General features: G+C 39.7%; 3 protein-coding genes across 6 annotated transcripts in view; 1 reads left to right on the top strand and 2 right to left on the bottom strand.

The window, feature by feature from the left end:
• The window catches only part of frmd3 (FERM domain containing 3), a 144,673-nt gene that overhangs the window by 64,447 nt on the left and 67,001 nt on the right, over positions 1 to 13,225 (bottom strand). For 2 of the 3 annotated variants that reach the window (XM_088994160.1, XM_088994157.1), the window contains exons 1-2: positions 1,807 to 1,912; positions 193 to 261 (exon numbers count right to left, since the gene is read on the bottom strand). The exons of the other annotated variant lie outside the window; for it this stretch is intronic. The gene's annotated coding sequence lies outside the window, so the exon portion shown is untranslated. Of the gene's footprint in view, positions 1 to 192; positions 262 to 1,806; positions 1,913 to 13,225 lie in introns of those variants that run through there. 3 annotated transcript variants of the gene reach the window in all.
• The window catches only part of LOC148899122 (kinesin-like protein KIF27), a 25,549-nt gene continuing 12,546 nt past the window's right edge, over positions 223 to 13,225 (bottom strand). Inside the window, exons 15-17 of the mRNA XM_088994154.1 lie at positions 12,586 to 13,044; positions 4,462 to 4,476; positions 223 to 261 (exon numbers count right to left, since the gene is read on the bottom strand). Coding sequence (XP_088850280.1) covers positions 12,587 to 13,044 — 458 coding nt within the window. The 3' untranslated portion in view covers positions 223 to 261; positions 4,462 to 4,476; position 12,586. The remainder of the gene's footprint in view (positions 262 to 4,461; positions 4,477 to 12,585; positions 13,045 to 13,225) is intronic.
• gkap1 (G kinase anchoring protein 1) lies at positions 1,478 to 9,806 on the top strand. 2 transcript variants are annotated; one of them, XM_088994164.1, is made up of 12 exons: positions 1,478 to 1,551; positions 1,833 to 2,084; positions 2,352 to 2,510; positions 3,021 to 3,098; positions 4,488 to 4,626; positions 4,702 to 4,730; positions 5,506 to 5,655; positions 6,267 to 6,353; positions 6,433 to 6,496; positions 7,517 to 7,587; positions 7,726 to 7,803; positions 9,521 to 9,806. In XM_088994164.1, the coding sequence occupies exons 2-12, from the start codon at positions 1,848 to 1,850 to the stop codon at positions 9,560 to 9,562; spliced, it is 1,134 nt and encodes a 377-aa protein (XP_088850290.1). In that variant the 5' UTR covers positions 1,478 to 1,551; positions 1,833 to 1,847; the 3' UTR covers positions 9,563 to 9,806. The 2 variants fall into 2 exon arrangements, with proteins under 2 accessions (XP_088850290.1, XP_088850289.1); XM_088994163.1 differs by having other exon boundaries at positions 1,501 to 1,613.

Raw genomic sequence — 13,225 nt, forward strand, 5'->3', positions numbered from 1 at the left:
TATACTTATTTACATGAACAATTAAACAGCCAAATTGGAGTGTGGCTGACCCCTAGTGTTTGCTGTAGAGCATTACATCGCTGAAGTGATGTGATTTACTAACATAATAACTGCGCGAAGATGAAGACAAATAAAGCTAGCTTCACTCTCAAAGACACAATAATGCGAATGAGATATGTGAGTGTGTTGTACCTTTAGTTCCACTTGGCAGCTGATGTGTCAGACGGGCTCTCTGGTTGGTTATTTTGCATAGAATCCAATCTGTGGGGAAAAAAATTCACAAAATTTGTTTCTGCACATTTTTTTTGGTCGACAATAAGTTCATGAATAACCACTGCTGAAAGGAGCTGCACATTTTCTTACCCGTACAGTAATTTCAAAATAATATAAATATATATATTCTTTGAAGTTTTGCTTCTTATCCAAGAAACTTCGTCAGCAAACTAAATTCTTACTGGTAGTTTAGGCCCTATACATATCCCTACTTACTAAAAAATACATTACTACGAGTAATAATTTTGTTTGCGAACGAAGCTTTTCGGATGAGGAGCGAAATGCCCGACACCTTCAAAGAAGTACAGATGACGGCTGAAGGAACCTTTTCATCGATGGACCTCTCCTGTATGACTGAGAGCTTACACAGACGCATGCATCCATATATTATTTAGAAAATGTACCAAAAAAATTGAGCACATTATTATTATTATTATTATTATTAGTAGTAGTAGTAGTAGTAGAATTATTATTATTATTATTATTATTATTATTATTATTATTATTATTATTATTATTAGTAGTAGTAGTAGTAGTAGTAGTAGTAGTAGTGGTGGTGGTAGTAGTAGTATTTCTAAAAAAACATTAAAACATTTAATGAAAAGAAACAATTTCTTTAAAGATAAAGTAAACACACATCTAGATTAGTATGGAATGTAATATATTAATGAAAAGAATACATTTAATATGGATAGAAAAAAATGCAATTCTCTGTATTAATGTAAAAAATCCCAATAACATCAAACATCCCAATAAAATATAAATAAAAAAATACGCACCTGGCATAAAAAAGAATAAATACCATACTTTTACAAAAAAATAATATTTACATAATGCAAAATTATTCAGATTAAATAAGTACAATATAAATTAATAGACGATATAATCATCTTAAATTGGAATACAATACATATTGATTTAATGCGTTAAAATTATAGTTTACAAAATCAATATCAAATGGGGTTGATTGGATTGGATTGGATTGGATATGCCTTTATTAGTCTCACAGTGGAGAAATTTACATTTCACAGCAGCAAAGTGATGAAAGGATAATGTTTAAGTAGGAAGGTTATCTTATAAAGTAATTCAGTTTGTCACGGATGGGTTTGAAACAAATAGGTTTCATAGTATTTTAATTTATATTAAAGCGAGCGAGTTTTAATTACCCACAAGGTAGTATTCGAAAAAGGGACAGAATCCTTTTGGGCACTCCTAACTTTCCGTACCCACACCAGCTAACAGCTAGCAAGGAACAGCTCATCCTTTCTTCTCTAACAGGTGAAAGTAAGACTTGAGATAACTTTTCTACAAGTGCCCGATTGCATTGGGAAAACAACATCGTAAGTGATAATTAGCCTTGTTGATTGTTGTGTGTCGTTATGCAAGTAATTTTTGAAGCGCTAAAACGAAAAAGAAGCCGGCTTTAGGTTTCGTAAAAGCGACGACGCTATGCGCACCTAGCCGCCCGTCAAACGACAAATATTAAGTCTCAATGTTAAATCAAAATAGTAGTGACTCTAATATTAATCTCACCGAAGCGTCCCTTCTCTCCTCATCAGTTTTAGCCTTCCTCAATGGCATCGTCAACAACCATCATGGTCCCCACCACCGCCTCGCGCTTCGCCCTCCTTCAGATCGACTCGGACTCCGACTCAGACAATTCTGAGGCCGGGAAGATTCCAAATAAAGGCGGCTCCAGGAAGCAGCGCTCGGAAAAATCCGGAGGGACTAAAGCATCTCAGGGCAACGACAAGAAGAAAGACAAGAAAAAGAAGAAGAAGAAGGAACAGCAGCAGAGTGAAGCAAACGAGGTGAGAGTTTCGGGTTTTAATAACATGTCTGTGAAGGATCAACAATAATTCTATACCATCTATGCTGAGTTTTTGTGATTGACTGAAGTCACATGTGAATGAGCCACTGCTGGAGATGCCTGTTCTCTATATCCATTCGACTGGACTCTATATGAAAAAAGTGCAGTGAAATCACTTTTGATTTGGCGATAAGCATGGCATCTGAATGACCTTTGACCCAAGCGACGCAATAGACTTCAGCTACCATGTGCGATGACTCCCTCTCAGCTACGCAATCTGGCCTTCAAGAAGATCCCGCAGAAGTCTCACGGCCCGCCACCTAGCATGACGCTTTCGGGAATAGCCAGCGAGCTCCTCAGCGCCGCCCCTTCGGCTACTCCATCATCCCAGCAGGGCTGGCAGCAGTGGAAGCAGAGGGACGAGCAGGTAAGAAAGGATCACGTCAAGCTCATTTATGTGTGTGTGCTGATGCGTATATGGAACTGTCGCGGCTTGGAATTGAAGCGGATTAATGTGGGACAGGAGATGTGAGACAATCTCTTTCCATCAATGGATGATATAGCTTCATGTTTGCTTTCAAAACTTAGCTTGTAGCAGACGTGCGCATTTCACCACGACGTCCCTGATTCACTGGTGAAAACGAGGCTTTGATCCTCTCTCCTTTCATCTAGAATTGCTTCATACAACAGAGGGTCCAAAGAGTGTTTAAGATTGCATGACTGTATCTTTTGTGTTGTTTCACATTATTGTTTATTTTGTTTTGTTGTTTTGACTCCAAGATGGCGGCACGAGAGTGGCTGCCTTTACAGCAGCTCCTGTATTTTGTTGTTCTACTTCTTCCTTTCATCACTTAGCAGCTGTGAAATGTCAATTGCTTCACTGTGAGACTAATAAAGGCTAATCCAATCCAATCTAATGTCATTATTCTCACCTCAGATGACATCCGAGATGTACGAGGCAGATTTGGAGAAGGCCTTGATTCTGAGCAAACTGGAGTACGAACAAAACAAACAGGTACTTCCAACAAGCATACACACTACATGTATACTGCTCAATATTTCCAAATACATTTTGGAAAATTAACTGAAAAATAAGATAACCGCTGTATATACAGATGCTCCGTAATTTGCGAACCAGATGCATTCCGAGCGGTCGTTCGTAAGGTGAATTCATTCGTAAATTGCTTCAGTGTTATTTTGTACGGAATGTATGTTTAAAGGACAACCGACATCACTTTTTTTGTTTCCTAACTGACATCATAAAAACGTTTTATAGCATCTAAAATACCCAAAACACGCAGTATTTTTAGTCAAATGCAAAGCACCAATAAAAAGGAGTGAAGTGTCCCAAAACTACTTCAAATTGAACCCGGAAGTGGCCAGTTTCAGAAGGTCCCGCCCCCTTGTTCGTGGTGTCACCCCAAGACGTCTTGCCTTGCTCGAGAATCAAAACAATGGCTTCAGATTTGGAGAAGATGCTTTCGTGTTACTCATCCAGTTATGAATATGATTCAAATAGTTCTGAAGAGGAAAGCATACATGTTTGCAATCGATTAAAGTATTTATTCTGGTCATTTTGAGGCATCTGGATAGAAATGTAGTGACAAACTCTTTAGTACTCACAGTACCCAAAAAAAAAGGCAGAAGAGGGCGACAAAGCTCTGTGTAAATTGTTTCTTGGGACGTTTTATAAGCAAACATCAAATACACTGTAGAAGTCTTGGCCTAACACACAACGATTCACCAGCTCGTTATTTATGCGTTTTCCTTCTAATTTCGCCATCAACACGAAGTTTTCAGACCAAACAAAGTACCGCAAAATGCATTGAGGTGATGCAAGGTACGTCCTTTCTCGGTCAGGGGGCGGTCCTTTCGTGATGTCACGTATGGACTCGTCACCAACTCAAAAACAAGACTTACGGAATATTCAGTGCGCGTCTTAAAACGTAAAATATAGCTATATGCGGTGGAATCTTTGTAAAATACGCTCAGTAGAAGTCATTTGAAGCCATTTTACAAATTATGGACACAACTTGTCCGGAGACGTCGGTTGTCCTTTAAGGTTTACATAAGTATGTTTAAGGTTTATATAAGGCTTGTATAAGTAACCTGTATTGGTTTGTACTGAAAAAATAAACATTTAGTAAAATATATGCTCTATAAAGATATGTACATGTACAACTGGAGAGAATACATGTTACAAAAAACGTATGTACTGTAGTTCGTAACTCGAATGTTCTTAAATTGGGGAGCATCTGTAATCTTACACGAGCTGCATCAGCGTTCACTTCGGTTTTACATGTACTGTACAGTGATACAATTGCATTATCTGTTAGCATACCTCAAAAAAGTCTTAAATTGTTAGCAAAGAAACTAACTTCTGCATTGATCACCTTTTTTTCAGCAAGGAGGCAGCAGCAGCAACCACGCGCCCTCACCAACGTCCCGCAAAGATGGCGGCAAGGAAAAGAAGAAAAAGAACGCGCAGGTTAAAGACAAAAAGACAGTCTCTTTGCAGGACTTCCAGGCTGAAGGCAGCGCAGGTCAGACAAACTCCAAGATCATATCACCGAGAATGCTTTAAATATGCAGAATTGATGTACTCTTGGTCTTTGTAGAGCACGTGAACCGGAGACAGGAGAAAGAGGTGAGCATCTCGCGCCACCGTGGGCAGTGATTGGCACATGGGCCATGTAAACAGTTGGACATTTTCAATCAGATTTTAAATGTGATTCGTTTCATTGGTGAATCTGTGTAAGCTCTCAGTCGTACAGGAGTGGTCCATCGATGAAAATGTTTCTTCAGCCGTCATCTGTACTTCTTTAAAGGTGTCGGCCGTTTCGCTCCTCATCCGAAAAGCTTCGTCAGCGAACTAAAGTTGTGCTGGTAGCTCTGACTCTAATGGACAGAGGTGGCTGTGCCAGACCTCTACTTTGTAAGGTACCTGCTCTAAGGTTGGGGGGAGCAGTGGACTACACCCTGAAGCTAATCTGATTACTTCTTTTGTCCTGTCTGATTATGTTCTATGACTGGCCCTGATTGCCTTATTAGAGCGAATGGTCGAGTGAATGAGGCAATCGGGGACAGTCGCAGAACATTATCAAACAGAACCAAAGAAGTAATCAGATTAGCTTCAGGGATTAGTGTACTGCTCCCCCAACCTTAGAGCAGGGACCTATATGAGCAGGCGTATGGCAGCGCCACCTCTGTCCATTGGGAACAACTTTATTGATAGGGTGCACTGTATTATCAGGCGCATCCAGCACAATTTTAGTTCGCTGATGAAGCTTTTCGGATGAGGAGCGAACATCACCACCTTTAAAGAAGTACAGATGACGGCTGAAGAAATCCATTGGTGAATGTAATTTGTAAATAAAACCAGAACTAATGTCCGACACCACTTTTGATACATGGTACACTAGGAGGCGCCCAACTCCGCTCTGGGATTGGGCCAGGAAGAGCGTTTCTTTCACAAGCTGCAGGACGACGTCAGCCGAATAATCCAGCGGGAGAAGAAACGCAAGCAGTATAATGGCAGACATGAAGGCGACCCCTCTGGGGAACATGAGCCAGTGAGTGTGTGCACATCCCAAAAAAAAACAAAAACAAAAGGAACTAAATGTATTCATATTTTTGGACAATATAATACAGACACTCCCCAATTTCCAAACATTCGAGTTAAGAATAACAGTACATACCAACATTTTTGCGGATCAAGTATGTCGAAAAATGTTCGCACAGAGATGCTGTTAGATTTTGCCTCTTTCCGGCCGAGCTCGCTTACGATTGGCTGCGTCGAGTATTTGGGCGGGGAGGAAATCCCCCTTCCTAGTTGACGCTCCAGGAGGATGCGATGCATAGCAAAAAGTAATGGCTGCTGGCACGTCATTCAGTAATGCCGTGTTAGCAGCTTCAGTAATGGCTTACTGAAGACCCAAGGATCAATGCCGTCGTACTACAGTTGATGTGAATTTATTTTATGACTGTTAGAGCGTCGGTGTTTTCTACTTCCCCGTGCAGTGTTTGACCTGAACATACATTCCATACAAAATATAGCACTGAAGCAACTTACGACCAAATTCACCTTACGAACGACCATTCGGAACGTATCTCGTTCGTAAGGTGGCTAGCGTCTGTCTGTACCTGTATTTTTCTCACACTTCCTCACCTCCTTTCCCGGAAGGACCCTCGTGCCGAGCAGCTGAAGTATGAGCTGGAGAAGAAGGACCAAGAGATCCGTGAGCTGAAAAAGACCATCGCGCAGTGGGAGGTGGGACCCTCCCCCCAGAGCCTCGTACAGTGTGGACAAACAATTGAGACACACTGACAACTTGCATCGTGTCTCCCAGGTCAAACACAAGGAGGTGAAAGTCAGAAACGGGCAACTTCTCAAGATGCTTCAGCAAGGAGAGAGTGAGTGGAGGGGTCACGGGGGCGGGTATGTTGTCTATTGTGCTGATCTACTCGGTTGGAGCAAAAGTCAGGGTGCCAGTCAATCACATCACACAACATGCGTACACAACCTCAATAATAATAATAATAATAATAATACATTTCATTTCTAAGCGCCTTTCAAAACTCTCAAGGTCACTTAAAGTTTTTCTGTGGGTGAGCAGCGGCAGCCACACGTGCCAGCGTTTACCCAACCCGGAATAACTCAAATAGATAGAAAGCTAGCTAGCTAGCTAATATATAGCTAATAATAATAACAATAATACGTACCTCAAATAGATAGAAAGCTACCTAGCTAATAAATAGCTAATAATAACAATAATACATACGTCAAATAGATAGAAAGCTGGCTAGCTAATAGATAGTTAGCGAGACCACGAATAGATAGCGAGCTAGATAGATAGATAGATAGATATCTAGCTAGACTGCTAATAGATGGTTAACAGATAGCTAATAATAATACATTTCATTTATAAGCACCTTTCAAAACTATTAAGGTCACTTTACAGTCACAGGATAGGTTTTTCTGTAGGTGAGCAGCGGCAGTTTTGACAATGTTTTTTTTTTGTGCCGTGTCTGTCCACTAGCACATCATTGGTATTTTCCAATATGCAGTATTTTAGCATCAAGCTAGCAAGGGGCATTTTTAGGGTAACATGGGTGGGTTGTTTTGACGATGTTTTGTGTGTGTGTGTGTGTGTGTGTGTGTGTGTGTGTGTGTGTGTGTTTTGTTGCAGCCTCAGCTGTTGTTAAATCAATATGTATTGTATTGTGGGCCTGTCCACTAGCACTTCACTGGTATTTTCCAATACAGTATATGTCCGCATCAAGCGAGCAATGGGGCATTTTTAGGGTAACATGGGTGAGTTGTTTTGACGTGTGTGTGTGTGTGTGTGTGTGTGTGTGTGTGTGTGTGTGTGTGTGTGTGTGTGTGTGTGTGTGTGTGTGTGTGTGTGTGTGTGTGTGTGTGTGTGTGTATAGTGAAAGACAAAGCAGAAATCCTACTGCAAGTGGAGGAGCTACTACATATCAAAGAGGAACTCTCATCGCAGGTCGGCTACTAGCACTTCCTCTTGCAATTATTTGTAAATGACTCACACAACAGGTTTGTCATAGCAGAAATCACAATAAAAATGGTTAAAATGTGTCAAATTTAAAGACAGGGGGGTTGAAACTTTTTTTTTTTTTAGGTGACCTTACTACATGCTGCCCTGGAGCAAGAACGATCTAAAGTCAAATCTCTGCAGTCCGAACAGCCCAAACATCAGGTACCAGAAGTTGTTACGCTGTAGTTCCTCTTAAAAAGTCAGACCGGCATCTGCTATTCAAACATTCACAGAAACAAAATGATCAAAAATGTGCGGTGAATTACCCGCACATTAAGAGTTACATACAGCTGCAGCAGTAGTGAAAGCTCTACGTTATGTTGTATTGATTTGTATTCCCTTTAGCGTACCTCCATGTAGTGGATCTATAATGCAACTGCAACCACTATTGTAATAATCATAATAATACACTTAATTTCTAAGCGCCTTTCAAAACTCTCAAGGACACTTTACAGTCACGGGATCAGAACTTTTTTTTTTCATTCGCACCAGCGTTCACTCAATCCGAAAGTAACACAGCAGCAAAGTTATGATGCGCCTGATAATACAGTGCACCCTATCAATAAGACAGGTCATTTATTGAAGGTGGGCCTTAATAATGTGTTAAAAACAGTATTGATGAAGTTTTTTTTTTTTTTTTTAGTACGCATTCATGCATAATGACTAGAATAGAAGCTGTCCCTTTTCCATTATGTCTCAGGCATTCTTGAAGAATGAGCAGTTTGAAATGTTTTTATTGTTCAATGTACAGACGCTCCCCAACTTGCGAACAAGATACATTCGAAACGGTTGTTCGTAAGGTGAATTTGTTGCTTCAGGGCTATAGTCTGTATGGAATGTATATTTAAGGCTTATATAAGTATGATTAAAGGACAACCGACGTCACTTTTTTGTTTTTTAACTGACATCAGAAAAACGTTTGATAGCATCTAAAATACCCAGAACACGCAGTATGATATTTTTATTCAAATGCAAAACACCAATAAAAATGACTTAAAGTGTCCAAAATCTGCAAAACATTGAGCTGCGAATTGGCCATTTTCAGAAAGTCCCGCTCGTCACGCCAAGACGTCTTGCATTGCTGGAGAATCAAAACAATGGCTTCAGATTCGGAGAATATGCTTTCTTGTTACACCTCCAGTTATGAATATGATTCAAATAGTTCTGAAGAGGAAAGCATACATGTTTGCAATCGATTAAAGAATTTATTCCATGCCATTTTGAGGCAACATTGGGGCAACAATGGATCATCAGAAAAGAGGCACAAAATGGCAACCTCCAGTGGCCACCTCCACTTCCACAGGCTGATAAATTCCTTAAATGGACCTTGGACTCCCTCTTCTGGCGGCTTTTGGGTGCAATACGGTTCTCAGACCAAACATTTACAGCAAAATACATTGACGTGATGGAAGGACGCTACAATGCGTCTTTTTTACGGTCAGGGGGCTGTCCTTTCATGACGTCACATACGGACTCGTCACCAACTCAAAAACAAGACTTCCTGGATATTCAGAGCGAGTCTTAAAACGTAAAATATAGCTATATGCGGTGGAATCTTATTAAAATACGCTCAGTAGAAGTCATTTGAAGCCATTTTACAAATTATGGACACAACGTGTCCGGAGACGTCTGTTGTCCTTTAAGGATTATATAAGTATGATTAAAACTTGTATAAGTAACTTGTATTGGTTTGTACTGAAAAATATATGCTCTATAAAGATATGTACATGTACAACTGGAGAGACAAAAATGTTCGTGTGTACCGTTGTTCGTAACTTGAATGTTCGTAAGTAGGGGAGCGCCTTTATTACTTTTTTTTACACCTATGTGACATTTTAAATATGTGATTCAAAATTGTTTGTGCTTTTGTGGTTGCCAGGGTAACAAGAGAGGGAAGAAAAGTAATGAGGCGGATCTCTGACAGTGTAATTTGGAAGACCCAACAACAATCAAACACGTTTTGTTTTTTTTTTTAATATTGGATTGTCAGCATTTGGTAATGCATGCCTTTCTCAACACACGCTCATCATGGTCGTCAGTGCTGCCCCCTGCAGGCGCGAGTGCAGAGCAACAAAAGCGCCTGTTGGTTCAAAATGCCAAAATGTCTCCCTGACTTGGGAGATGAGAAATGGTTCTTGTTTATCCACTCCACTGAGAAGTCAATAAAATACTTTTTCAGTCTAAAGAAAGTTTTGTCCTTTTGAACCATTTAAAATTAATTGTTAGTTTGAATGTGTTTAAAAAATATTATTTACGATTTCACAATTACAGTATAATATCTTACTAGTAAACAACTGTTGACACCAAACCATGGATTATTAAATTAAAAACGGCGTTTATTTCAAGCCAATTAAAAAAAAATTCATCCCATGTTCAAAGAATAATAAAAATAAAATAAGTGGCTGTTGGAAAACACTGTTCAAATTCAAAGACCATCACATGTCTATCAGGTGTAATTATTTAACTACAGGTAGTGCCAGGAGTCAATTTTCATCAATAATTATAAGAAAAAGGGAATACAAATATTTATGATTCAGAACGGTGGTGGCCATGTATGTTTCATCAACTGACTCTTAAAGGACAACCAACACCATTTTTTTGTAAACATAAAAGTATCCCAAAACTACTTCAAAATGACCTTGGATGTTTTTGAAGGTCCCGCCCCCTTGTTCGTGACATCACACCTAAACGTCTTGCCTTGCTTGAGAATCAAAACAATGGCTTCAGATTCGGCGAAGATGCTTTCTTGTTACTCATCCAGTTATCAGAATCAGAATCAGAATCATCTTTATTGCCAAGTATGTAGAACACACAAGGAATTTGTTTCCGGTAGAACACGCTGCACTAGTATCGTTGTCAAAAAAAAAAAAAACTGCTAAGTGGCACTATACAGTTCCATTTTGGCTACTGTTGATATGATTCAATATGATTCAAATAGTTCTGAAGAGGAAAGCATAAAGGTTTGCAATCGATTAAAGAAGTTCTTCCGTATCATTTTGAGGCATCTGGACTCCAATGTAGCGTGCCGGAAAATGCACAAGATGGCACCCAAGCTCCGTTGGAAATGGGCTGATTTGTCTGCTGGGAATTTGTGTCAACTAGTATCAAATAGTAGTCTTGGTGCAACACACAACGATTCACCATAGCGTTATTTATGTTTTTCCTTCTAATTACGCAATCAACACGAAGTTTTCAGACCAAAAAAAGTACCCAAAATGCATTGTGTGTCGCTTTCTCGGTCAGGGGCGTTCCAAACGTGACGTCACGTGGGGATCGTCATCAACTCGAAAACAAGACTTCATGAATATTCAGCGCAAGTCTTAAAACGTAAAATATAGCTATATGCGTTGGAATCTTTGTAAAATACGCTCAGTAGAAGTCATTTGAAGTGATTTTACAAATTATGGCCACAACATGTCCGGAGGCGTTGGTTGTCCTTTAAGAGTAACTTGTTAAGTATTTCTCCCACCTTAATTTGTGTTGTACATTCCTTTTCCACAAAAAAAGGGGGCCTCATTTCCAGTGCAGCATTTATTTCTGAAGACTACTGAGACATCGCATCTATTATCAAAACAGGTGCGATTTCACCCAATTTGGAAATGCGGTGACTGGACATTAATTACGTCGAAAGGAATAGTGTGCTACAACATTCCGTGGCCTCATAGGACAACAATAATAAATGAACCGGAGCGATCAATACATTACTATCCATGTAAATGTTGAAACTAAAGAATTACACAGCAAACAAACTCATTGTACTAAGTATTATCCTCCTAAGAGTATTTCAAGAATTGTAAATACTTATGCGACTACGAAACTCAACAATACAAGGCAAGTTTCCTGCGTCATCATATGAAGGTTCAAATTGGGAATTTTGGGAAGAAAGTTCACACCCATGACGGACAATTTCTAATCCAGTACAATTACAGTATCTATTTTTTATTCATGTCATATCAGTAAATGTATCCAAAATAAACTGAATATTGGAGTTTGTTTTTACTACTTAGAAGTACTTAGAAAAAAAATCATATTATTAAGAGGGGAAAAAAAAAGTATACGGTAATTTTACAAGATGGCCTACATGCTAAATCTTTTCTGAGCCATATTTTATGTGAAGTGCAATTTCAAAAATTTAATTATCATTTTCTGTCTAATATTTCAACATCTACATTCTATGTTTAATTTTTTTCACATAAATTATAAAAAATTAGCACTTTATTCAAATATTATCGTTTAAATTATTCAAATTAAAACCATGGCTCAAAACGATTCATATGAATTATTATTGCATTACACTTTTCTCAGATCTAAAAAAAAAAATCACTTAACTCATTCACTGCCAATGTATTCAGTAATTGAATAGCATGACATGGAGCGCCATTCCTGAATTTGTTCGGGTTTTTTTCTTGCGGGATGGGGGGGGGGGCAATAAAGCACTGGTCAGACCTCTGCCAATGTTTTTCCCTTCCACGAGGGGGAAGCACTTGCGCTTTGTTACAGCTTCAGCTGTTGTTAAAGCGTTATAGAAGTCAATATGTATGTATTGTATTGTATTTTGTACAGCCGCCCCTATTTCAAGCTCAGATAACTCCAGACCCATATAACTTAGGAATTGACTTTTTTGCTGATGAAAGAGTCTAAGGTTTCTTACGCTGCATAGAATATTTATGAACCGTATTCCTAAAACTCAATATTCTGTGAGTCCTACAATGTGAGTGAAAATGACAAAAACCCTGGCACTAGAGTGGACACATTTTTGCACATAGTCTGGCAGTGAATGAGTTAAGAAAATGAAGTAAATTTAAATAATGTATGACATCTCATAAAAATACAACTACTTCACAATAATCCCAACCTGACCTGAATACAATGTTTAGTTGTTTAGCTAACAAAATACAATTGTAAAAAAAAAAAAAAAAAAAAAAAGAGTAAAAGTCCACTGACCTCACATTGCCACCAAATCGGGCGTTTCGCTGCCCGTGGATGCTTCCAGCGAGTCGTCCGACAACATCTCGATGCCGGTGTCCATCACGGAATCCCGCGCCGCCCCCGCCGGACCTCTTAGCTTCCTCCGACGCAATCCGACGGTGGCAGGCGGACGGCGCTCGCTGTAACCATGGCAACGGGCCATCGCACCTATCTGGTGCTCGAGGGGCGGCTTGGCGTTCTCGGCTGACGACGAAGATGAAGATGGGCTTTGCTGACGCGAGAATCTTTTGGGGTCTTTGGAGCCATTCAGTTCGGGGGTGGTTTCCTCCGCGTAGAGGTTTTGATCGGCGCACTGGGACTCTTTGAGCTGCTTCCTCAGCTTGCGGCTACAGTGCTTGTAAAAGAACAATTCCTTCTCCAGGTTCTGCAGACGCTTCGTGATCGCCTCCTCTGCTTCTCTTGATGAAGTGCCCTCTAAAAACGGGCGGAAATCCATACAAAAACAAAATGTTGGATCATAGTAGGAGTAGAAGTGAGGATTTGACCCAATATTGGTCATTTCAGAGACATGTGCAGCCCAGCAGATCTATGAAAGGGAGGGCTGCGTCGCTATGGGTGTGGTCACAGTTTATTTAAACCACAGCCAAATCAATCA

This window comes from Hippocampus bargibanti, linkage group LG04, assembly GCF_051943395.1.
Source record: "Hippocampus bargibanti isolate YZ-2025 linkage group LG04, ASM5194339v1, whole genome shotgun sequence".
In the NCBI taxonomy this organism is placed as follows: Eukaryota; Metazoa; Chordata; class Actinopteri; order Syngnathiformes; family Syngnathidae; genus Hippocampus; species Hippocampus bargibanti.

Excerpts from the sequence above, each read along its gene's own strand:
- gkap1 (XM_088994164.1), top strand. The coding sequence starts at position 1,848 with ATGGCATCGTCAACAACCATCATGGTCCCCACCACCGCCTCGCGCTTC. Across the intron at positions 4,627-4,701 it reads CCAGGCTGAAGGCAGCGCAG|AGCACGTGAACCGGAGACAG; the intron begins GTCAGACAAACT and ends TGGTCTTTGTAG. Across the intron at positions 4,731-5,505 it reads ACCGGAGACAGGAGAAAGAG|GAGGCGCCCAACTCCGCTCT; the intron begins GTGAGCATCTCG and ends ATGGTACACTAG.